This window comes from Beauveria bassiana (genome assembly GCF_000280675.1).
Source record: "Beauveria bassiana ARSEF 2860 unplaced genomic scaffold BBA_S00050, whole genome shotgun sequence".
Classification (NCBI taxonomy): Eukaryota; Fungi; Ascomycota; class Sordariomycetes; order Hypocreales; family Cordycipitaceae; genus Beauveria; species Beauveria bassiana.
The window spans coordinates 97972-120337 of NW_007930885.1; the positions used below are offsets into that span (position 1 = coordinate 97972).

The 22366-nt window shown below is 51.0% G+C and overlaps 7 protein-coding genes across 7 annotated transcripts; 6 read left to right on the forward strand and 1 right to left on the reverse strand.

Annotated features, from left to right (window-relative positions):
• Positions 1-175: 175 nt before the first annotated feature.
• On the forward strand, positions 176-1571 carry BBA_09320 (polyprenyl synthetase; the record flags this gene model as incomplete). The annotated part of the gene is made up of 2 exons (XM_008604417.1): positions 176-1357; positions 1410-1571. 2 exons carry the CDS (start codon positions 176-178, stop codon positions 1569-1571), a joined length of 1344 nt encoding a protein of 447 aa, XP_008602639.1.
• A 1044-nt stretch (positions 1572-2615) lies between these two features.
• BBA_09321 (allantoinase-like protein) lies at positions 2616-4188 on the forward strand (the record flags this gene model as incomplete). Its single annotated transcript, XM_008604418.1, has 2 exons — positions 2616-3116; positions 3181-4188. The coding sequence occupies 2 exons, from the start codon at positions 2616-2618 to the stop codon at positions 4186-4188; spliced, it is 1509 nt and encodes a 502-aa protein (XP_008602640.1).
• Positions 4189-4565: 377 nt separating this feature from the next.
• BBA_09322 (chitin synthase) lies at positions 4566-6240 on the forward strand (the record flags this gene model as incomplete). Its single annotated transcript, XM_008604419.1, has 4 exons — positions 4566-4799; positions 4857-5330; positions 5394-5417; positions 6058-6240. The coding sequence occupies 4 exons, from the start codon at positions 4566-4568 to the stop codon at positions 6238-6240; spliced, it is 915 nt and encodes a 304-aa protein (XP_008602641.1).
• Positions 6241-7045: 805 nt separating this feature from the next.
• Positions 7046-7678, forward strand: BBA_09323 (uncharacterized protein; the record flags this gene model as incomplete). Its single annotated transcript, XM_008604420.1, has 1 exon — positions 7046-7678. One exon carries the CDS (start codon positions 7046-7048, stop codon positions 7676-7678), a length of 633 nt encoding a protein of 210 aa, XP_008602642.1.
• Positions 7679-9145: 1467 nt separating this feature from the next.
• On the forward strand, positions 9146-13355 carry BBA_09324 (ABC transporter; the record flags this gene model as incomplete). The annotated part of the gene is made up of 2 exons (XM_008604421.1): positions 9146-10957; positions 11010-13355. 2 exons carry the CDS (start codon positions 9146-9148, stop codon positions 13353-13355), a joined length of 4158 nt encoding a protein of 1385 aa, XP_008602643.1.
• A 1022-nt stretch (positions 13356-14377) lies between these two features.
• On the reverse strand, positions 14378-16173 carry BBA_09325 (choline transport protein; the record flags this gene model as incomplete). Its single annotated transcript, XM_008604422.1, has 2 exons — positions 14378-15979; positions 16012-16173. The coding sequence occupies 2 exons, from the start codon at positions 16171-16173 to the stop codon at positions 14378-14380; spliced, it is 1764 nt and encodes a 587-aa protein (XP_008602644.1).
• Positions 16174-19320: 3147 nt separating this feature from the next.
• BBA_09326 (penicillin-binding protein) lies at positions 19321-21056 on the forward strand (the record flags this gene model as incomplete). Its single annotated transcript, XM_008604423.1, has 3 exons — positions 19321-19539; positions 19590-20578; positions 20642-21056. 3 exons carry the CDS (start codon positions 19321-19323, stop codon positions 21054-21056), a joined length of 1623 nt encoding a protein of 540 aa, XP_008602645.1.
• Positions 21057-22366: the final 1310 nt, after the last annotated feature.

Genomic DNA, 22366 nt, shown 5'->3' on the forward strand with positions numbered 1-22366 from the left:
CGATACTTATTCCTAGCAGTCTCGCTCCGTAAATATTTGAACAGCATCCCGCATTTTGCCTCAATTGAGTTTCCGGTGGTTTAGGCGCGCTCGGAAGACCGAATTCCCAGGATTTTCCACACAGAGAGCCGCTCATATTCTCTTTCTCGAGCCTGTGGAGCTGTCTTGTCTCATGATGAGCCTACGTCAACGATCCTCATCCGCCCTTACCCAGGCTGCAGCCCGGAGGACTGCGGCACCGTCCTGTGTGCTTTGTCGACTGCCACGAGAACCATCACGAGCACAGCGATCCCCTATCCATTCGACATCGAAGAGGGACTCAGCCTGGGCAGCCGCGGTGCAGGTTGCCTCCAATGTCGTTGGCAATGTCGTCAAGAAGGCCGGCAATGACACCATGGCCATTGACCCCCTTCGCACAGTCGCCAAAGAGATGAAGTTCCTCACTGGTAATATCCGAAAGCTTCTCGGTTCTGGCCACCCTTCTCTTGACCGAGTCGCGAAATACTATACCCAAGCCGAGGGCAAGCACGTCCGACCCTTGATTGTCCTGCTAATGAGCAGAGCCACGCACCAATGTCCAAAGAATCCGCACAGCGACAGCCCGCAAACCGCTCGCGGCATCGATTCTTCAATATCGCCTGGCCAGGTTCTTGGCGACTTCAATCCCTCTGCGCTTCCTTTGACGGCGCCCGAGGCCGACATGGCCAACCCGGAACTAGACATTCTCCCCAGCCAGCGTCGCCTGGCCGAGATCGCCGAGCTTATCCATACAGCTTCACTGCTGCACGACGATGTCATTGACCACTCTGAGGCGCGTCGCGGTTCTCCGTCTGCCAATCTCGCGTTTGGCAATAAGATGGCCGTGCTTGCCGGAGATTTTTTGCTTGGTAGAGCCTCCGTCGCCCTGGCGCGTCTACGCAATGCCGAAGTCGTTGAGCTCTTGGCAACCGTAATCGCCAACCTGGTGGAAGGCGAATTCATGCAATTGAAGAATACTGAGCGAGACGAGCGCAATCCCAAGTGGTCCGAGGAGACACTCAGCTATTATCTACAAAAGACGTACCTAAAGACTGCCAGTCTCATCTCCAAGTCTTGCCGTGCTGCTGCTTTGCTTGGCAATACCGACGTTGCCACTGTCGAGGCTGCCTACGCTTATGGCAGAAATCTCGGACTGGCATTTCAGCTCGTTGACGACATGCTCGACTACACTCGTTCTGACAAGGACCTTGGAAAACCCGCCGGTGCTGACCTCGAGCTTGGCCTCGCCACTGCACCACTCCTGTTTGCTTGGAAGGAAAACCCGGAGCTTGGTGCCCTGGTTGGCCGCAAGTTTGAGAACGATGGCGATGTTCAGCGCGTGAGTACACACTTACCCTCCAACTTTTGAGCTGTTCACTTACTCTTCGCAGGCCCGCGAACTAGTCCTGCAAAGCGACGGAATCGAGCAGACCAACGCCCTTGCCCACGAATACTCCGAAAAGGCCATTGCCGCCATTGCACATTTCCCCGACAGTGAAGCCAAAGATGGCCTCATCGAGATGGCCGAGAAGACGGTCAAACGCAAGAAATAAATAGAAAAACCCCACCCTCGAAAACGGCTGATCAGGCGGCCATGACGGAAACTCAGACCTTATGCGCCTCTGCTCACCTTGTACAAATAGCGTTTAACATTTATACTGTAATTACAATCGTTCGACGGCTAGCGATTAGGAAGTTTAGTAAGATATGTATGAGAGGTTGGCATGAGAAGGGATCTTTTTGCATGGGGACTTTCTTATGATGGCACATATAGACAGGATACGGGTTTGGATCGAGAAGCTTTGACAGCACCAGGATAGAAAGACATTATCTGTTGTAAATCAGAGTCTGTCATGAGACCCGTCTCTTTGTTTAATCTTTATCGGCCAGCTTGAAATATTAGGCACAGGGCGGTTACCGACGATCCTTGCACTGTGCCCTGCAATCTGTCATTCACATGCGAAATAATGTCCAACAGGGGCCTCGGTGACATTCTCTCAGAGATAGAGCGACCTGCATAGCTTTCGGAAGCAGGCCGCAGCTTCGGTTTGGCCCACTTGGCCATGGACGTTCCGTGATTTCGGTTGGCGGCCAAGTCCGACCATGTGCTTATAAGTGAAGCTGCGGGATGTGTCAAGACGCCTTGTTGGTGCATGAGAAGTATGAGGTAGTCTCCTCGCCCAGCTCCGACAACTGCAGATAATTGCGGCCATTGCGAAAATCCAGATGCAGATTCTAGTGGTAGCACCCGGCGCTTCGAGGAGCCTCGGCCGCCTGGGCTGTTCCTCACAAACACCAGCGCCGAGTCTGCAGCAAGGCTAGCTCAACCGGCAGCGGCCGACGGCGCCCCATTTGGTGGTTTCCGACAACTCGAACCCTTTGACCCAGATTTGCGCAAACTCAATTCTCTGCGCATATCTCCTACCCCTGAACTTTAAAAAAGCAGTGCTTTATTTCTCTCTTCTTTTGGCAAGTCAGGATAGGTTATTACTGATAGAAGCCCACGTCTCTCAGTGACTGGTTTTACCACAACAATCGTGAGCAAGCAGTTACCCCGCCCCCACCATCTTCAACTCGCTGCTTTGCCGACAAACACCATGTCGGGACCTTTGACGATACTCGTGTCATCGCGGGCAGTCCTCCCAGGCCCCGACGGCTCGCTCATTGAATCGCCCGCAACTATTGCCGTGTCGGCAGCCACCGGCAAAATTGTCTCGGTTGAGCCTAGAATCCTGCCGCGAGACACCTTTCCCAGCGATGCTACGTACATTGACCACTCGCCAAAGGTGCTTCTGCCTGGACTGGTCGATGCGCACGTGCACCTCAACGAGCCCGGCCGCACCGAGTGGGAGGGCTTCTGGACGGGTACGCGCGCGGCGGCAAGTGGCGGCGTGACAACTGTGATTGACATGCCGCTGAACGCCATTCCACCTACGACGACGGTGCAAGGGTTCCGGGAGAAGCTCGCGGCCAGCCAGGGACAGTGCTGGGTGGATGTGGGCTTTTACGGCGGCGTCATCCCGGGCAATGCTGAGGAGCTAAAGCCTCTCGTCGAGGCGGGCGTCCGCGGCTTCAAGGGCTTCCTGATTGAATCCGGTGTAAGTACAGCCTTTCACGGGTCCAACTCCTCACCATGCACTTTGACTGATATTTCCGTTAAAGGTCGACGAGTTTCCTGCCGTGACCGGAAAAGATGTCGCTCTCGCCATGGATACGCTCAAAGACTCGCCCACTACGCTCATGTTTCACGCGGAAATGGTGCCGCAGGAGGGCGCGCCGACCATTGACGCCAGCAGCTCCGATGCCACCGCCTACCAATCTTTCCTCGACTCGCGCCCGCCCTCGTTTGAGACGTGCGCCGTCGAGGAAATTCTCTCCCTCGCACACCTCGCGCCCAAGCTACATCTTCACATTGTGCACCTGTCGGCCACGCAAGTGATTCCACTGCTCAAGGCTGCGCGCGCCAAGGGCACCCACATCACCGCCGAGACGTGCTTTCACTATCTGGGGCTCTCGTCTGAAGAGATCGACCAGGGAGACACGCGGCACAAGTGCTGCCCGCCGATCCGCGAGGGCAGGAACCGCGACGGCTTGTGGGAGGAGCTCGTCGCGGCCGACTCGTGCATCACGACGGTCGTGTCGGATCACTCGCCGTGCACGCCCGAACTGAAGCTGCTGCCGGCGCATTTGCAAAAAGAAGTCGCCTCCCAGGACGCTGAGGCGAAGAACAATGGCGACGGCACGCGCGGCGACTTTTTCGCCGCTTGGGGCGGCATCTCATCTGTCGGCCTCGGCCTGCCAATCTTGCACTCGTCGGCCAAAGCCCGCGCGGCAACGTCGTCTAGCACGGCGGTGCCGAGCCTGGTCGACATGGTGCGCCTCTGCTGCCAGGCGACGGCGGAGCAGGTTGGGCTCGCACACCGCAAGGGCGCGCTCCGGGCGGGCCTAGACGCCGACATTTGCGTCTTTGACGACGCCGAGGTGTGGACGTTTTCGCAGGGCGACATGCGCTGGAAGAACCGCTGCTCGCCGTGGGAGGGTCACGCGTTCACGGGCCGCGTTAAGGAAACGTGGCTGCGCGGCACCAAGATCTTTGAGCACGGCGCGGGTCGGGACGGCTTGGTCACGGAGAAGCCAGTGGGCGAGCCCATTACGGAGAGGAGAAGGTAGAGGAGTGCGTTTCCGGTGGGTAGGATGCAATTATCGTGGGAAGGAATTGGGCTTTGTGATGGAAACATAGAGTTTATACAAGTAGAAGACTTACATAGAGAAAGAAGTGTTATTAATTGTTTATTTCACCAAGTCATTTCCGACACATGAATGTGTTTGCTCGAAGATGTCTTAGAACTTGCACGTCAGTGTTGTCAAATGCAGGGGTATCTCTAGGTACCTAGCCTCTGTTGTGGCACTCACCACCAAAGTGGGCGCATCGTTTTGAGCCCCAGCGCTCGCTCCATCTCTCTGCCCGCCGGCTTCGTTTGTCCTTCGTCTTCATCACCGCGCATGTCAATACTGATTAGCGATATGCCGAATCATCCATCTACGACATGTCAGCTTCGCCCCCGGCCTCTGCCGCATCTGTTCTTCCACCCTCCCAACCATGCTTTCCACCGTTCTCTGTACCATCCGACGACCCTGTGAACGATGAACTGGTTGACATTCAGTCTTCTGATGTCATGTTTCTTGAGACTCTGAAGATGAAAATTGACCGCAAAAACGGCAATAAGTGTGTTGTTACCTTCAAAGTTGAAATCAGCAACAAGCTTTGCGTTATGAAAGTGGTCAGTGACAATTTCGCATGGCACCTATTCATAGCACACTAACTAACGCCTTCCAAGTATAAGCACACTGGATACTGGGATCAATTTCGCACCGAGGAGTGTGCTTATCGACTGCTTCAAGATAGGGGCTTTTGTGAGCGAGGTGTTGTTCCAAAATTCTACGGAATCATCGACAGAATAGAAGATGTAAATCTCTGGCCAGATTTATACCAGTTCGAAGACGACACAACTCCGCCTAGCGCCCTTATTATTGAATACATACCAGACGCTAACAAGATCGATCTCGACAACTTTACGCAAGACAACATGGATAGGCTGTGTGCAATCCTCGCCGAGTTCCATAATATCGGCCTCCTTCATGGCGACCCATACCCGAGAAACATGATGGTTGTTCAGGGAACGCCTAGAGACAGAGTCTTCTGGCTGGACTTTGACTCTTCGAGCATTGAGGATCGAACAGTTCATGACGAACACGCAGAAATGCTGTTCCGACAGGAGTCAGAGGAGATGGCATGTATTGCGAAAGCATATGTATGCCCTTGGCTTTCCAATAGACTCGAAGACTGGCTTTGACTAACAACTCTCTACTCTTAGTCGGCGGATGCTAAGACTGGCAAAGTAGAGAAATCGATGTATTTATAGTGCTGGCTGTCGTATTCCAGCCCTGAACACACGCGATCGTGTCAGCGACGAGCTGTACACCGAAGCGTATCACAACCCACGCCCTCCATTTCCGTACGATTGTCCCCATGGGCCCTCCCTGCCTCGTCTCGTGGCACTATAATCCGCGAGACCGCTTACCTTTCAGGCAAGGTTTGCCAGAGGCCTACGCAACGAGGCCGAAGCCACCGAGTCGTTGCCGGTGGTGTGTCCTTGCCTACGCAACGCGGTCAACTGCTCGGCGTGTTGCCCTCCCTAGGCTTTCGAGATATTTCCTGTTCTGGCTGCCTCGAGCATTCTAGCAATTTTTTCGCTAATCATCGGCCACGCCAACAGTCCTCGGGATGAGCAAGGCGCATCGGCCCAGGTCACACGACAAGAGGCTGCCAATAATGCTTTCTAGGATAGACGCTGGCGCAAGCTTGCAAGGCAGAGCTACGACAGGCCGACTAGGAGTCCATGACGACGCGGATCGAGGGCATGCTCGAGGATATAGGCCCCATCGGCGTCTTTCGCAAGCTCTTCCGCTGCAAGCCTCGCTCAACGCGCAGGCCGCCCGCCTGCGCGTCTGGAAATTTGACTACGACTGGCGCCTAAGCCCACGACGGCAGTCCGGCCAACCCAGGGGTTCCTCGCCAAGCTGCCGTCGAACCAGGCGGGCTTGTCGGACCCTGGCGCGCTGATCATCGCGCACAGCCTCGGCGGACTCATCACCCTGCACGCGGTTGAGGCGCGGCCAGAGCTCTTCTTCGGCGTGCTGTACGCGGACGTGCCGCACTAGGGCATAGACATTCTCGAGCCGCTGCGCAACGGCCACGCGGTGCTGTTAAAGAGAAGCCCCTGACGGCGCGCGTCAACTTCCCCATCCGCACCAGCTTCGCCCTCCGAGTACTCGTTCTGCTTCGTCGATAAACACACGGGCGAGCCGTACCCGGTCGACTTCCTAGATCCGATAAGTTGGGTGTGCCACCGCCTGTGTCTCTTCTTGGAGACGCCGCTGCTGCCGCTGCCGCCGCTGAGAGGCAAAACCTTTTCGCTTACTCCCGGTGAATAGAGCAATTGCCTAGCAACACTATAATCACCGACCCTGTGTCCCCGTTGAGGTTGCTGAAGCCGGCGGTTCTGCTCCATTCTTATAGATCGTTATCGCAAAGGAAGTAAATTCCGGCACTGATGAGCGCCGATGTTAGATGTTAGTGCATGCTAATTTTGAGCTCTTGTGTTGCTTTTCTTTATCTATGCTCTGAATATTTACAACAGTTGATTGCCGTGCACACATGACCGCATCGATTTTTGCCTCGATTTCTCCATGCGTTTGCTTCCTTGGTGGTCGGCTGAAAAGAAGAAAACCTTGTAATGCTACTCGTTTGCCGTCCGAATGCAGCCCTAGAAAATGGTCATTGTTGGTGCTGAATGTTCCGCGTGACAGTTGTTCCCCTCCCAACAGCGACGCTCCACCAAGTTTCTATTTACGCAGCGCGCGCGCAAAATCTTGCTGCCCCTCTACGGTGAAAAGAAGGCTACGAATACAACTGCTCACTGGACATAATTTCCGACCTTTTCACCGTCATCACGATACTACGAAAATGGCCGACAGCAGCGAGATAGATGAGGCACAGCCCTCGATTGAATTCTTGCGTCTGCGCTGGCAAATCGCCGACGGCCCAGCCTTTACCTGCGTCAGCGTCCTCGCCGACCCCGAGGACGCCTCTTCACCACAGCAGCCCTTGCGATCCGCCGACGGCACGCTGCACGCCGTCGCCGCCGCACCGTGTAGCAACCCGCCCGCGCCGCGACTCACGCTACAAATTGAGGAGGCGACCTATCTCGGCGTCGAGGGCGGCGACGTGGAGCTCAGCGAGCCTGCGCGCTTCGAAATGGTGGCCGCCGCGGGGCACGACTACGTTACGATTGGCCAGTACGTGGAGGCGGCGCACCCGTGGTTTCTGGCGCAACGGCAGAAGCACTTTGAGGGGTACGGGTACGGGGACGGGGACGGGCGGCAGCCGCTGCCGGCCGGGACGGAGCTGTGGTTTGATCCCTCGTCGCCGATTGTAATTCATTTTTTCGACTCGGTCGAGTCGGAGCCGCCGTTTACGTTTGAGTGGAGTCTGGTTGCGGATATGGCCTCGGGGATTATTCATGGGCATGTGGATGATGAGTCGGAGTATGGAGATGAGGACGAGGGCGAGATTGATCCGATTGAGGAGTTGAAGTGATGACTTTGGGAAGAGGAAACGGAAACAGAAGCCGAGCTGCGAAAATTCATTCTTGTTATATTGAGAATGGCACTTGCTTGGACTGCTTATATGGTTTCCCAGTCAAGACGCTGGGGTTTACTAAGCAAAGTGTAAAAGAAAGATTGCGCCAATACTTTGGCCGAGCATAAAAGTACTACACATCACTTATACTACACATGACCATCAACAAGACGAAGTGGTTTTCAGGGTACTTTGTCCGTGCCTTATGACGCCCAGCGGCGAACATCATGGCTTGCAGGTCGCGAACACGTGTATGCATGTGCGAAGTCACTGTGATCGACTTGCTACATAATGGAAGTGAATTTTGAAGGGTCTTTTCATGCAGAATCGCTCTTTTGGAACTTATGCAGGAATGGCCTGACTTGTGCTCGCCCAACTGGGCAGCAGCACACCCTCACAGAACCGATGGCCGCCCATTTCGACGCTACAAAGTACAACTACCCCACGCCCATGTACAGTAGCTTGCTCTTCGTGGCGTCCAGGAGTCAATGACAACATAAATCCAGCCGGGCTAGTTTCCTCTAGTTGACGCAACTATAGTGTACTTGGCGCACTATTCAGAGGAATAGAACCTGACCAGCTTTTCAATACGCGGAAGCAGCGGACGGAACATAAGGTGCTGCCGGCGTTGGTCACGTTGGCTTGGGTCTACCACTCGATTTCGAGGCTAAAGACTCAATACGCGTATTCTACTATTAGAATGCAGTTATCGCAATTTACGCAATTTCACGTTGCAGCACTAATAAAGCAGACAGCGTTCAGTTGTGGACTGGTGGCAGTGTAAGCTTGTCTGTACGTCGAACCTGTACATGGGCAATTCTCACCTGGCGATTCTCACCTTATTCAACATTTTCAGAGGTATGAAGCAGAATACGCATACAACAGGATTTAATGTCACAAACTCGAGCTGCACTCCTGTTTGATTAAACAACTGTAAACAGCTAAAACGGCTCCCCAGCTCAACTCGCCCAAAGCGGTAACGTCCCTGGAACCCCACTTGCCAGCTGCTAGCAGGCTCCACACTGGCGCTCTTTAGTGGGTACATTGGGCCGTCTCCAGAACCCCCCAGTTGCCCAGTTGCCTCCTCGCCCAATTTGTCAATGTTACCTCTTCACGTTTCAATATGCAGTTCATGCACGTCGTCTGCGTGGCATGCCTTCCTCTCAATCTGCACGCTCTGCTTTGATTATTAAGACTGAGCGAGGCTTACATGCCGATTACCAGTCGTTTGCCTGCTCCCTACGCCACCCCGGGTAGCATCTACATTGTCTTGGCCTGCTCATTGTCTGCAGGAATGTCTCAGATGCACATCAAGCACGAACATGTTCTCATCTGAGTCGTTCGGCAAGCTTGACGGAAGTCTCTCTGTCGCTCTGACTGTCCAATTTTGATGCCAAATTTCTCGGGTGCTTTCGACTCGCCGATATGGCTTCTCATGATGAGGGAAAGATTCGACTGCCTGCCCTTCCCGTAGAACTTGGCGGAGAGAGCGACAGGACGGACAGAGCTAGCTCCACTACTACATATCTGGATCATACCAGCAATCAGAACAAAGACGGCAACACACGACAATTTTCGTTATCAGGCGCGGGACAGCTCTCCCTCGACGATGTTGCCAGCGTCCAAGTCCAGATTCGCGACCTCGAGGTATCCGTCAATACCGCGCCGTCTTGGCTCGCTCCCTCCACATATCCCAATCTTTTCAAATCGAAATTCAACACTGCCGCCGAAATGAAGACGCTTCTCCATTCCGTCAATGCCGATCTGGCGCCGGGCAGCCTTACGGCCATCATAGGCGGCAGCGGCTCAGGCAAGACGACGCTGCTCAACACTATGGCTGAACGTATCGTTAGCTCCCGTTTACATCAAGAAGGAGTCGTCACATTCAACGGCGAGACTGGCGTGCATACCGTGCGTCATGCCTACGTGATGCAGCAGGATATTCTTCTACCGACTTTGACCGTGCGCGAGACCTTGCGATACGCAGCAGATCTCCGCCTGCCCTCAGCCACAAAGCGTCAAGACCGGTGGCGCATTGTTGAGGAGGTCATTAGAGAATTAGGCCTCAAGGAATGCGCCGACACGAGAATCGGAAACTCGCAGCACCGCGGGTGCTCCGGTGGCGAAAAACGTCGCGTCAGCATCGGCGTCCAGCTCCTCGCGAACCCATCTATTCTCTTTCTCGATGAGCCAACTACCGGGCTAGACGCTACGAGTGCTTATCAGCTGGTACGAACTTTGAAGGCCCTGGCAAATAAGGGCCGTACCATCATTACCACCATTCATCAGCCTCGCTCCGAAATCTGGAAGCTCTTTGATAACATCATCATTCTGACCAGAGGTAGCCCTGCCTACTCAGGAGACGCATCCGAGTGTATACCCTGGTTCGAAAGCCAAGGATTTCCAATCCCAGCCTTTGTGAACCCGGCTGAATTCGTCATCGACATTGCGGCCATTGATAATCGGACGCCAGAGCTAGAGACGGAGAGCAGCCTGCGCGTCGGAAATTTACAGCGACATTGGAAGCAAGAAAGTGAAAAGGTTTTCTTGCCTCTGGGTGGTGTCATAAGCCAATCTCATCGCCACCACCAGCGCATTCTCTCACACGGACACGAGGAGAGGGCCGGGTTCTTGCGCCAGTTGCGGGTTTTGACCTGTCGAACCCTCAAAGTCACCTATCGAGACCCAATGGGCATGACTGCCGCCCTTCTCGAAGCCGTACTACTGGGCGCAATCACAGGCTACATGTTTTGGAATGTTGGTCGCGATCAAGCTGGCATCAGATCTCGCCAAGGCGGGCTGTACATCACTGCTGGTCTGCAAGGCTATTTGATCCTCCTCTTCGAGGTTTACAGGCTCACCATCGACATGCCAACATTTGATCGCGAAAACTCTGAAAACTGCGTCGATGCTCTTCCCTTTATCCTGTCTCGTCGACTCGCGAGAATGCCGACCGAGGACGTGCCGGTGCCATTCATTTTTTCTGTCTTAATGTACTTCATGTCAGGATTCGACCGCGATGCCGGTAAATTCTTCACCTTTTTTGCCATTACTCTGCTCAATCAATACGTATCTGTGGCATGCGCCATGACCTGTGTCACAGCTGTGCGGCATTTTCCCGGAGCAAGCTTGATGGCCAATTTGATCTATACTATTCAGAGCATAGCATGCGGCATGTTTGTGCAGTCAAGCAGCATTCCAGTCTATGTCCGGTGGATAAAATGGGCCGCATACAATGTTTGTATTCGAACTGGCACATAATTGATCTCTAGCTAATACGTTGGGAAAGTTCTATGCCTTCAGCGCCTATTGTGCGAATGAGTTTCAAGGAAACTTCTACAATTGCCCTTATCCTGGTGGCAGAGACAACCCGGCCTGCGAACAGTACACTGGAAATTACATCATGAAGTCTCTTGGCTTCCCAACAAACTGGATTACAAGACCGATAGTTGCGCTTGCTTCATTTATAGTCCTCTTTCTGCTTCTGTCCACGGTTGGCCTTACATTTCTCAAGGTGGAAATGACAATTGCCCGTGCTCGAATAACGGATACTGACTTGTCCGCTGGAAAAGAAAATATGACTGCACAGTCAGTTAGCGAAGTGAGAGCTATTGATGTCGGCCTGGACAGATTTGCGCTAGCATTGGACAAGAAAGCAGCCACTGGCAAGCCTCTGCCCAGACGGCTGATTGTCAATCCTCTTACGACGACGTTTCAAGCTGGAACTCTCAATGTCATCATGGGCCCCTCTGGCAGTGGCAAGACATCACTTCTCAACGCCATGGCACTAAGGCTGCGAAACTCTGTGGGCACAAAATATCGACCCTCTGGCAAGCTGACGTTCAATGGTGCTGTTCCATCGGATTCCGTGATCCGCTCTGTCTGTTCATATGTCTGTCAGGACGATGATGCACTGCTTCCATCCCTTACTGTGCGAGAGACTTTGCGTTTTGCCGCGGGCCTGCGTCTTCCATCATTCATGAGCACAGAGGAGAAATATCAAAGAGCGGAGGCAGTGCTGCTCAAGATGGGCTTAAAGGACTGCGCGAATAATCTAGTGGGGAATGAAATGATAAAGGGTATCTCAGGCGGTGAGAAGCGACGTGCCAGTATCGCCGTTCAGGTCTTGACGGATCCCCGAGTGCTGCTTCTCGACGAGCCCACTTCTGGCCTAGACGCCTTCACGGCCAGTTCTATCATGGAAGTGCTTCAGGGTCTCGCAAACGAGGGCCGCACACTAATCTTGACCATTCACCAAGCGCGATCCGATTTGTTCAGACACTTTGGCAACGTACTCCTGCTGTCTCGTGGCGGCCACCCCGTATATGCGGGTGCCGGGAGGGATATGCTGGGATACTTTGACAGACATGGGTACGATTGCCCAAAGAACACCAATCCGGCCGACTTTGCGCTAGACATGATTACTGTCGACTTGCAAAAAGAAGATGTCGAGGCGGAAAGCCGTGAGCGGGTGAAGAAGCTCATTGACAGCTGGAAAATCCATGTCGACCCAGCAGCGAACGTTCAGGAGCCGCGACTGGCGGCGATTCACGAAGAGGCTGACGAAGCCAACGGGAAACAAAGTATCCAAGACATGAGAATCCAAAAGATTGCTTCAGAAGACGGCGAATGCAGCGAAAAGGGGCAGCCGTCGTCTCACAAGGTCAACGATGCCCTCGCACACAAAGGTGCATTTGCAGCCGCGCCTCGCCGCTCCTTCAACCGTGCCAACCTCTCTACACCCGCAGAGCTGGGCGCTCTCGTCCGTCGACGCACATCCCTCGTCAAGGCGCTGCCACTTCTCCTTCGCCGCGCCGTCATCAACACCCGCCGCCAGCCGGAGCTCATACTCGCGCGCACGATGCAGGTCGCCGGCCTCGCGTGCGTCTTCACGCTTTTCTTCGCACCCTTTAAGCACGATTACTTTTCCGTGCAGAACCGCATGGGTTACGTGCAACAGGTCGGCGCTTTCTACTTCGTCGGCATGCTCCAAAACGTCGCCGTGTACCCCGCAGAGCGCGACGTCTTTTACCGCGAAGACGACGACGGCGTCTACGGTGTTGAAGCGTTCCTGCTCTCTTACACGATTCTCGAGCTTCCCTTTGAGGTCCTGAGCTGCCTCGTCTACGGCATCCTCTCCACCTTTGCCGTGCGTAACCCTGAGACGGCCTCGCTCTTCTGGGCTGCCTTTTTCGGCTGCTTCGGCGTTGTCTCGTGTGGTGAGAGCCTTGGCATCATGTTTAACACGCTCTTTGCGCACACGGGTTTTGCTGTCAACATCATGGGCGTCTTCCTCTCCGTTGCCAACGGCATGGCCGGCGTGCTCTCCATCAACATGCCAAAGGCGTTTGACGCCGTCAACTACCTTTCGCCAATTCGCTACGCCACGCGCGCCATGGCACCGTACGCGATGCGCGGTGTCGAGTTTCACTGCACGCCCGCGCAGGCCCTGCCGGACGGGTCCTGCCCGATCACTTCGGGTGAGCAGGTGCTGGAGCTGTACAACTTTGATGTGGATCCGAATGTGAATGCGTATTGTCTTTTGGCCTGCGTTGTCGTTTATAGGTTGATTGCCTGGGCATTGCTGAGAGTGACGAGGGCTCGGTGGAAGGACAAGAAGAGGGTAAAAGTCTGAAGATGAACTTGGTATGTAAAGACTAATCTATGGCCTTGACATGGCTCTGGTATGTGTCCGTTGCCAGGCTCCTATGGAGTCTGGAATCAAGTGCTTCATACATCACAACACAAACAGAGCATGCAGCTCAATGCATGTAGATGCGACATTAAAGGGCACGTAGTAAACCTCAAATTCAGAGGGGTCAGAGCTTCAGTCCGAGTAGGCTGTATTTCAAAAGGCGGTAAGGAGATACTCTATAAATACTAGCTATATACTTGAAGCAAAGAATATTTGCAAGACCTGTTGAGGGGACATCCACAGTATTTCTCCTCGAAAGCTGATTATGCCCACGTTTCACAGTGCTTGCTCCTCCCTTTCAAGATTCAACAGCACATGCTTGAATCTCTCGGCCAAACCCCACGACAGTACGTCCATTCGCTGTCGGGAGGTGGCCAGAGACTTGGCGCTCGTGAGCTCACCAAGCTCGCCGAGGCCTTGGAAGTAGACCGCACCGCCGTGTTTGACCCTTATTCTCCATTAGCAGCGCAACTGACAAAAGCATCGCGCCACGTACAAAAAATTGAGTATGGCTTCTGTCTGGTGCCACCACCACCACCAACACCGCCCAAGTTGGTGGAAAGCTTTAACGCGGCCCAAAACGTGAGGGCAACATCCAGACACAGCACCGTCTCCGCCGGCGCATTCTTCGTTCGTCAGTACTCAACATTAAACAGCCTTTTTTTTTTCTCTGAGGGGCGCAACAAACTCAAAAGAATATCTCGCAAGCAAGGCACTAAGCTGTCCGGCCTGGGCGAGGATGAATCTTGGCCCTGCTGGATCGTCACTGACGTGGCATCTGATTCATTCTCGTGCACTGGCATTGCTCTCTTCGGTGCCCGACTTTCCCGCTGCAATAGAATATTCCGGGCATCTTTGACTCATTACATTTTCAAGCTAGATCTGCCAGCAGCGCCACTCTTACCATGTATGGCATGACATGAATTGATGGTACACTTAAAAAGTCAAGCCTCTGCTTTTGCTTAAATCTCGATAATCGGACCCTCGTACTCCTTCCGCGCCCAGAAAACATAGTAAAGAATGCTAAAGATCAAGATGAAACCGGTGACAACAGCGGCATAGTTCGTAGTCGCGGCAGTAGGGTTCATCATGCCGGGCCAAAAGCTGAAGAAGAAGATGACAATGAGATAGATGCAGCTGATGGCGTTGTTGACGATGCCCAGTGCACCTGGCAAGTGCCACGGGCCCCAGACGAGCTCGGCGCCCGTCGTGTTTGCCAACGCCGGCATCTCCGAGGTGCCAGGCATCTGGAAGCCCTTGGTCGTACGGCGGTACAGCAGCAGACTGGCGCAGATAAAGTACGACAGGTAGAGGCAAGAGATGGAGAGTGAGATGACCGCGTTCAAGGCCGTGGCCGAGCCGAGATTGATGAGCGCCAGCAGGCAGGCGATGCAGGTGGTGCACGCAATCGCCCACACCGGGACGGTGGTGCGCGCATCGATGCGCGACAGGACGCGCCAGAAGGGCAGGCCGCGGTCGCGGGCAAAAGACCAAAAGACGCGGGACGTGGAGGCGAGCATGCCAACGGTGGCGCAGGCGCCAAGGATGGTGATGATGGCGGCCATGACGGTCGAGCCGGCGACGGAGCCGGTCGAGTCGAGGAAGAGCTGCATGTGGGCGAAGCCGGTCGGCGAGCTGAGGACAGATTCGAGGTCCCTGATGCAGAAGAGCACGGCGACGGTCATGGCGAAGCCGGTCGTGCCGTTGATGAGCATGGATAGGAAGATGGACTTGGGCACGGCGACGGCCGAGTTGAGCGTCTCCTCGGACATGTGGAAAGCAGCGTCGACGCCTGTATTTGTTAGAGATGTGTGTTTCATGGTATGCAAGGGTGGAGGAGAGAAAGGTGATGACTTGCCAACAAAGGCAAAGACGTTGCCAACCAGGCCAACCATAAAGGAGAGACCCTGCGTCGGCCACTCGCCGCCGTTGCGGAACTCGGTGAAGACGTGCTGCGCATCACCGTGATAACCTAGCGACACCATTGGGATCAAAATGGCAAAGAACCCCAGCACATGCAATACCAAAATCAGGCCTTCAAATTTCGGCAGCGCCGAGCTGACAATCGCATTGATCAACACGGCAAACAGCATAATCGCCCAAAACAGAAGCGTGCCCTGGTACGGCTGCGGCACGTACGTCTCGACATTGTTCATGGCAATCATGCCCTGGATCATGGTACCGGTCAAGAACGCGGAACTCGCCACGCTGCCCTGCCAGCCGCCGACAGCCAGCCAGCCGGTGGTGTAGCTCAGAAACTTGGCGCAGCGGCGCGGGGCGAGCATGGCGACCCAGTGGTACTGGCCGCCAGAGGTGGGCGCCATGGAGGCGAGCTCGGAGAGGGTGGTGAAGACGGAGATGTTGCCGAGCCAGACGACAATGTAGCCGTAGAGGACGCCGGCGTAGCCGCCGTTGGCGAGGCCTTGGGCGGAGAGCACGAGGGTGGCTTCCCAGGTGATGAGGATGGTGCAGGAGAAGCCGAGGATGGACATGAAGCCAAAGTTGCGCTGTGGGGAGGGGGGGGTTAGCATTGAGGAATGTTTGGCAGACAGATGCTGCTTTGGCTATGGAGCAGATAGTTGAGGATAGGTCGCACCTTGAGAACAGACTTCTTGCCGAGGCGCGCGAGTTGCTCGCGGTCGGCGTAGTCGCTCTTGGAGACTTTCTCTCTGTGAGGACTGATCGGCCCTATGATGGTGCGCATGCCCTTGGCCGTGGCCGTGGCCATGTTGCCTAGCTCATGACCTGTCGAGGCCATGTTTGTTCTCTGATGGAGCAAGTGGCAAGGCAACGACTATGTAGATGATGCAGACAATCTACAGCACCAACGTTATGGGGCTCCCGCGGGAGGATGATCTACGTGTAGATGCAGAAATGTAAATGCAAAAGTTCTAGAAGAAATCAGATGCAGAATGGGCCTTGTGTCTCGCCCGAAGCGAACGGGAGAAAAGGGTCCAGACTTGTTACGGCCTAGAAGAGCTGTTATGTGAAGGCAAACAGGGCCAAGTAAAGAAAATGGCTTAAGAAGGAAAGAAAACTTCGAATGCCACATGCATATGAATTTTTGGGTCAAAGGGCAACTTCAGTTGAAACTACATCTCATACCTCTCTCTCCATGACCATGGACCATTTCCATTTACCCTGTCCCGCAGGGACGGCTCAAGTGGACTCGACATTAGCTTAGCTCTCACGCTCTGTACTACAGAGTGGATGGGAGGGGTTACTTCTGCAGATGTCTGCGCTGGAAATGTAACCCTGGGATTCATTGGCAATATGCGAAAGTGCAACGGGTAGCTAAGCCGACGCTTTAAAGGCCAAGTGGGTAAATAAGCCGAACTAGACGGCGAAGAAACCAAGTTTAGGCTGTGAGTCCGAGACTACCCATTACCATGTATACTCGCCGTTTTCAGAGCCAATCAAAAGCTAAATTGGTTGGGAATTCAATATCCACTTACTAGGTAATACAGTAACTTTTCGACCATTCTGAAAAGCCATCGTGTAAGAAATAGACTTATAATCAAGAAGGCCATTTATTGACTGCGCATCAAGTTTGTTAGAGCAACGGCAGCGTATAGCCTACCTTGTTTGATGCCATCAATTTGGTGAAGAAGGAAGAATTAGAGGGATTCGTCACACACCGAAAAGTCGAAAGCTTACCGAGAGGAAGTTGGGCAACTGGGCTAGCAGGCGGGCGGGCGGGGTGCCGATTTCCCCCTTTTTGCCTCAAGATCTCAGTATGAGGGAGCTTTGGTGGCGCTCGTGACGGTGCTGTCATGAGGAGCCTTGTCATTTTCGCGTGCGTAGCCATCACTTTGATGGAAAAGATTGTGTTGGAGCATATTCATTGTACTTGTGGCACTATTATCCTAGTTGGCAACAACTAGTAACCTATCGATACGAAATACGTACAAGTGTGTGTCGCTAAAACACTCTATTGCAACTTTACCTAGCATTTATCCAAAGTGGGCCTTGGTTATACACAGCGATGGCTGCATGTGACTACAATGTATCAGTTAGACTGGCAGCACCACTAGTGTGACGAGAGATATCAGTTGCGGCCTTTCTCAGCCTAGCGTATTTAGACAGGGGAATCTGCTAGCTTATTACGTAAAAGAAAAAGGAGGATAGAGGATCAGACGAAAGAGAAGAAAAAAACATGGAAGCCATGGGAACCCTGAAGCCTTGTAATGGTGGGAAGCTCGTCCGTCAGGGTGTGTCAATGGCAAATGGGCAACCTCCCGAAATATCAAAGGCTGAAGTAATGGGACGTTACGACATAAAGAGACGGTCGATCTAGTGCTACACTCTTTTTTCTCACGAATTTTGTCTACAGTTATTCGGACGATGCGTCCCGGCCTCCCCCCCCCCCCATCAAGCCACCCGGTCATTTGGGGGCGGCAAAAGTGTCCAGAGGTGTCTGCCACATTGTTCTTCTGGCAAAGTCTGTGCGAGCATCTGATGATCTGATTCTCGTCGCATCTTTTTTGGTCGGCCCCAGCCGAAATCTTGCCGTTTCTTTTTTCCACGCCACCTATCTTCAGTATGCGCCACGGTCAAGGAAAAGGAAAACCAGCAGTTCTAGAGACAGAGGGAGCCTCAACGGTTGAGATTCCTTATACAGGTTTCGAATGTACAGAGGGCTACAGCAATAGAGTGCCCATTTCTTGCAAAAACTTCCGGGCCCCCCCTATAGCTCACGGCTATAAACTCGACAGCAATTCCTGCCCCGGCAGACTCGTGCAGGAGGGCAACTCGAGTCGGCAGACAGATATTTAGTTATGCTGGAACTTCTTTAGACTTGAAACTAACAGTGTCGCAACTCAATTAGATTGGCGACCTGAGACCATGTTGCTAGGAACATTTGCTCGTTCTGGAGTTGCACACCACGGAGCCATGAGATTTTGCATAGAGCTAATCAACTTGGGACGATAATATCAGCGACTGTATAGACGTTATACTGTAAAAAGCAACCCTCAATGTTTAGGTCTCTCGCCTGAGCCATTCTCCGTTTGCTGACTTCCGCCGTGGCAACTTCGCAGTCTTGCGCCAGAAGTTTTGCCTTGTACGTCGGAGGACGCGGTGAAATCTCGTGCCGCTGATAACAGGCGCCCGCTTCAGCCGCTATACATAGGCAGCTAAAGACTTGGGAAATTGCAACAAGCCAGCCAGATTAAGGTTGTCTATCTTTGACGTTCAACAGCCGCAAATAGTTGACGTCGTCAGCGCTAGCGCGCTGTAGAAGCTTCATGACATCGACTTGGCTATTCTTAGCGGCCAGCTAGACGGTCTTACACCCGACGCTGTCTTTGAAGCCGTGTCGTATGATGTGGTCTCCCCTCCACCCTGTGATCTTTTCAATGCATGGCCTAGGTTTCTAAACTCCAAGTCATGTTCTTATGCCAATAACCCTAACCAACACGGTGCGGATACATTGAACCAGCCTGATCCGGCACTTGCATATCCGCGCCCACGTGTTGTGACGATCATTGCCTAGAAACTGTATCTTCCCCATTGCCTTTAGAGTTCTAGCAAAGAGTACCCAATCAGGGCAACGCGCTCGCGTCCCATCCACCTCTTATTACTCGCGTAGTCTACTTGTCCATGGCGCTTCAAGTTTTATCCACAAGGCTGAGCAACGCTGCGGAGCCGGCCAGTATGGGTCGGGCCGTTGACCAAGTTAAAAATAAAAGTCAGACACTGAAACAAGCAAATTAAGGACTGTGCCACCATATGAGGGATGAGAATCACCGAAAACCGAGAATGAATCATCCTGAGTTATTATGATTGTTGATGAGGAGATATTTCAGTTCATCGTCAAGTCTTTGCAAGCATGACGACTATTATATAATAACTGCGTCGTGACCATAGAGATTAGTCTTCACGCTTCTCGTAGCATCTAGTTAACATGGCTCGAATTCGAACCTTACTCCTGCTTCTGGCGACTGCTGTGCCTTCTTTTGGCCAATACACGTCTCACCAGCGTTCATCAGAACTACTCTCAACTAATCACTCGGCAACGCCCTTCACCGAAGAAGTTGATACTTTTGTCGATTCACTCCTAGCCAAATTTCAGGTCCCTGGCTGCTCAGTTGCCGTCATCGATGGAGAAGAGACCTTTACAAAGGTACGAGGAAGCGCCCACACGACTTGACTCTCTAACCAAACATATACTAGGGTTTTGGCTTTGCTACGCTTCCCGATGTGAAAGCAACTCCCGAAACTCTATGGCGGGGTGCATCAACCACAAAGGCCTTTGTAGGCGCTACTCTGGCACATTTCATCCAGAATAAGACCTACCCAGACCTACTCACTGATGGCTGGGCTACGCCTATCTCGTCCATCATCCCAGACGACTTTGTCCTGTCTGATGACTGGGCCACCAAGCATATCACCCTTGACGATGCCATCTGCCACCGTACTGGCCTACCCCGTCACGACTATACCTGGCAGTATACGACCAACGGCACTCGAACGACCGACCGCGACGTGGTGAGGAACCTACGCAACCTAGGCTTCACGGCCGAGCCGAGAACAGTCCACCAGTACAGCAACCTTATCTACATCGCGCTCTCGCATGTCATTGAGACACTTACTAAGGAACCCTTCAAGATTACTCTTAAGAATCTTATCTGGGGACCTCTCAATATGACCTCGACGTTCTTAGATATCGACGAAGCGAAAGCCTCAAACAATCAGCTTGCCACAGGCTATTATTGGAATAATGCTACACAGAGCCATGGCGCCATCACGCACGATTATCTGCTACAGTCGGGCGCTGCTGGAATAATCACCAGCGTTGTCGACCATGCTAAGTGGGTGCGTAGCCTACTGTACCGGAGCGGCCCCTTGTCAGACGCCACACACGACGATATTCAGCGGCCGCGCATCATCGACGATTTCTATCCAGCCGCTAATATGAGCATCGGTATGTATGGACTCGGCTGGGAGCGCATCACCTTTCACAACGAGACCGTACTTCGACATATTGGTCAAACTCTATCTTCTGGATGCCTGATTTGGTGGCTTCCCGAGCGCAAATTTGGCATCATCGTCATGGCCAACGTCTATAAGCAGGCCGACCACGTCAACGAGGCCCTAGCGCGCCGCCTAGTGGAGGACAAACTCAGCGTTCCCGAAGATAAGCGGTTCGACATGGCGACATTGTATGTACTCAACGATTAAGTCGGTGACATGTTCTGAAGTTGGTCAACTAACTCAAGTGCTAGACGCAGAAAACTTCTAGACAAGCAGGATCGCCTATTCCCTGGCGCCGTGGACGAAATGTACCCAAGCAAGCCGGATCGAAGCATCCCCCCCTCTGTGTGCATCCAGGATCTCGCGGGAGAGTACCATAACGCAGGATACGGTAGCCTGGTATTTAAGCCCACGAATGAGACGAATAGCACCGTCTTGCTGGCGGAGCGCCCCGACACAGTCTATCAGTATAATGTCCGTCTACAGCACGTCTCTGGTGACGACTGGCTCGCCTTCTACCTATCACGCCTCGGTTCGCGTCTGCCAAGGGAGTACTTTCGCTCACAGTTCAAGTTCAACGGCACCGCAGCTGCGCTGGACATTCATATGGGGGATAACTCGGAGGGCACCAAGCCTTATACCGTCACTTTTACAAAGGTTGCCTGAGAATACCCAAGGTATAGGTTTTAGATTGATGTAGTGTATAGAACGAGAAACTGATCAGATTTCATCTATATATTATATCAATCATCTCAAAGAGCCTCATCAATTAGTGATTCTAACACTAATACGCCGAACACATGTACTTACACGTATACTAACACTAATACGCTCAATACGTATACTACTACTTATTAAAGAATATAGCTAATATAAAGAAGGAGAAAGAATAGATTATAAAAAGGTAGCTAGTTTATAGTTAAAATATAATAAGTAGTTCTTAATAATAACTTTATTAATTATTAAAAAAGAGAAGTTCTCTTTTAATAGTTTTTATTATATTTTTACTTTTTTATTAATAAATATTTATATTTAACCTTAGTAAGTTATAATAAACTACCTTTTTTTTTCTTTTTTTCTTTTATAGTTTCTTAAAGCTAATTTTTTTAATTTAGAAATATAATAATTATAAAAATAATTAATATTATTTTTAGATTAATTATTTAACTTAAATTTTATATAATTATAATAATTTTATTTATTTTATTTATTTTTATTATAAAGTTATATATTATTATTTAATATATTAAAGCTTTATAATTAAAATAAATCTTTCTTTTCTTTAACTTTTATTAATTTTTATAGTTTTATTAATATATTATAATAGAATTATAAATAAAAAATTTAATTTTCTTTTTTAAAAATTTTAATATATAAGTTTCTACTTATAATTCTAATAATTTTATAATTAAGTTTTTATTAACTAAATACTTCTTTATATAAAATATATAAAATAATAAATTAAAATAAATCTTTAAAATTTAATAATTTTCTATAATATCTTTTATAAGCTTATTATCTTTTTATTACTATTTTATATTATAATATTTAATATAATTTTCTTATATAATCTTAAGTAAAATAGTAGTTTATATTACTTATTTTAAAATAAATTTTTACTTTTCTTTTTTAACTTAATACTTTTATAATTTTATAATCAATTTATTATAAAACTATAAATTTCTTTATTATATTATAATATCTTTAATTTTTAATAATACGTTAATCTTATAAAACTTTTTTACTTTATTTATTTATAAATAAAATAATATATATATTTTTTTAATATTTTTATAAGTTTATTATTTCCTTTTTATAAATAATAATATATATAACCTAAGTAATATTTTTATAATTCTTAAAGTAAGTTATTAAAAAAAGTAATAATAAAATTAATTATAAAAAATAATAAAATATATAACTTAAATATAATATTCTTTATATTATAATATAGATAATAAGTAAGTAACGTAAAT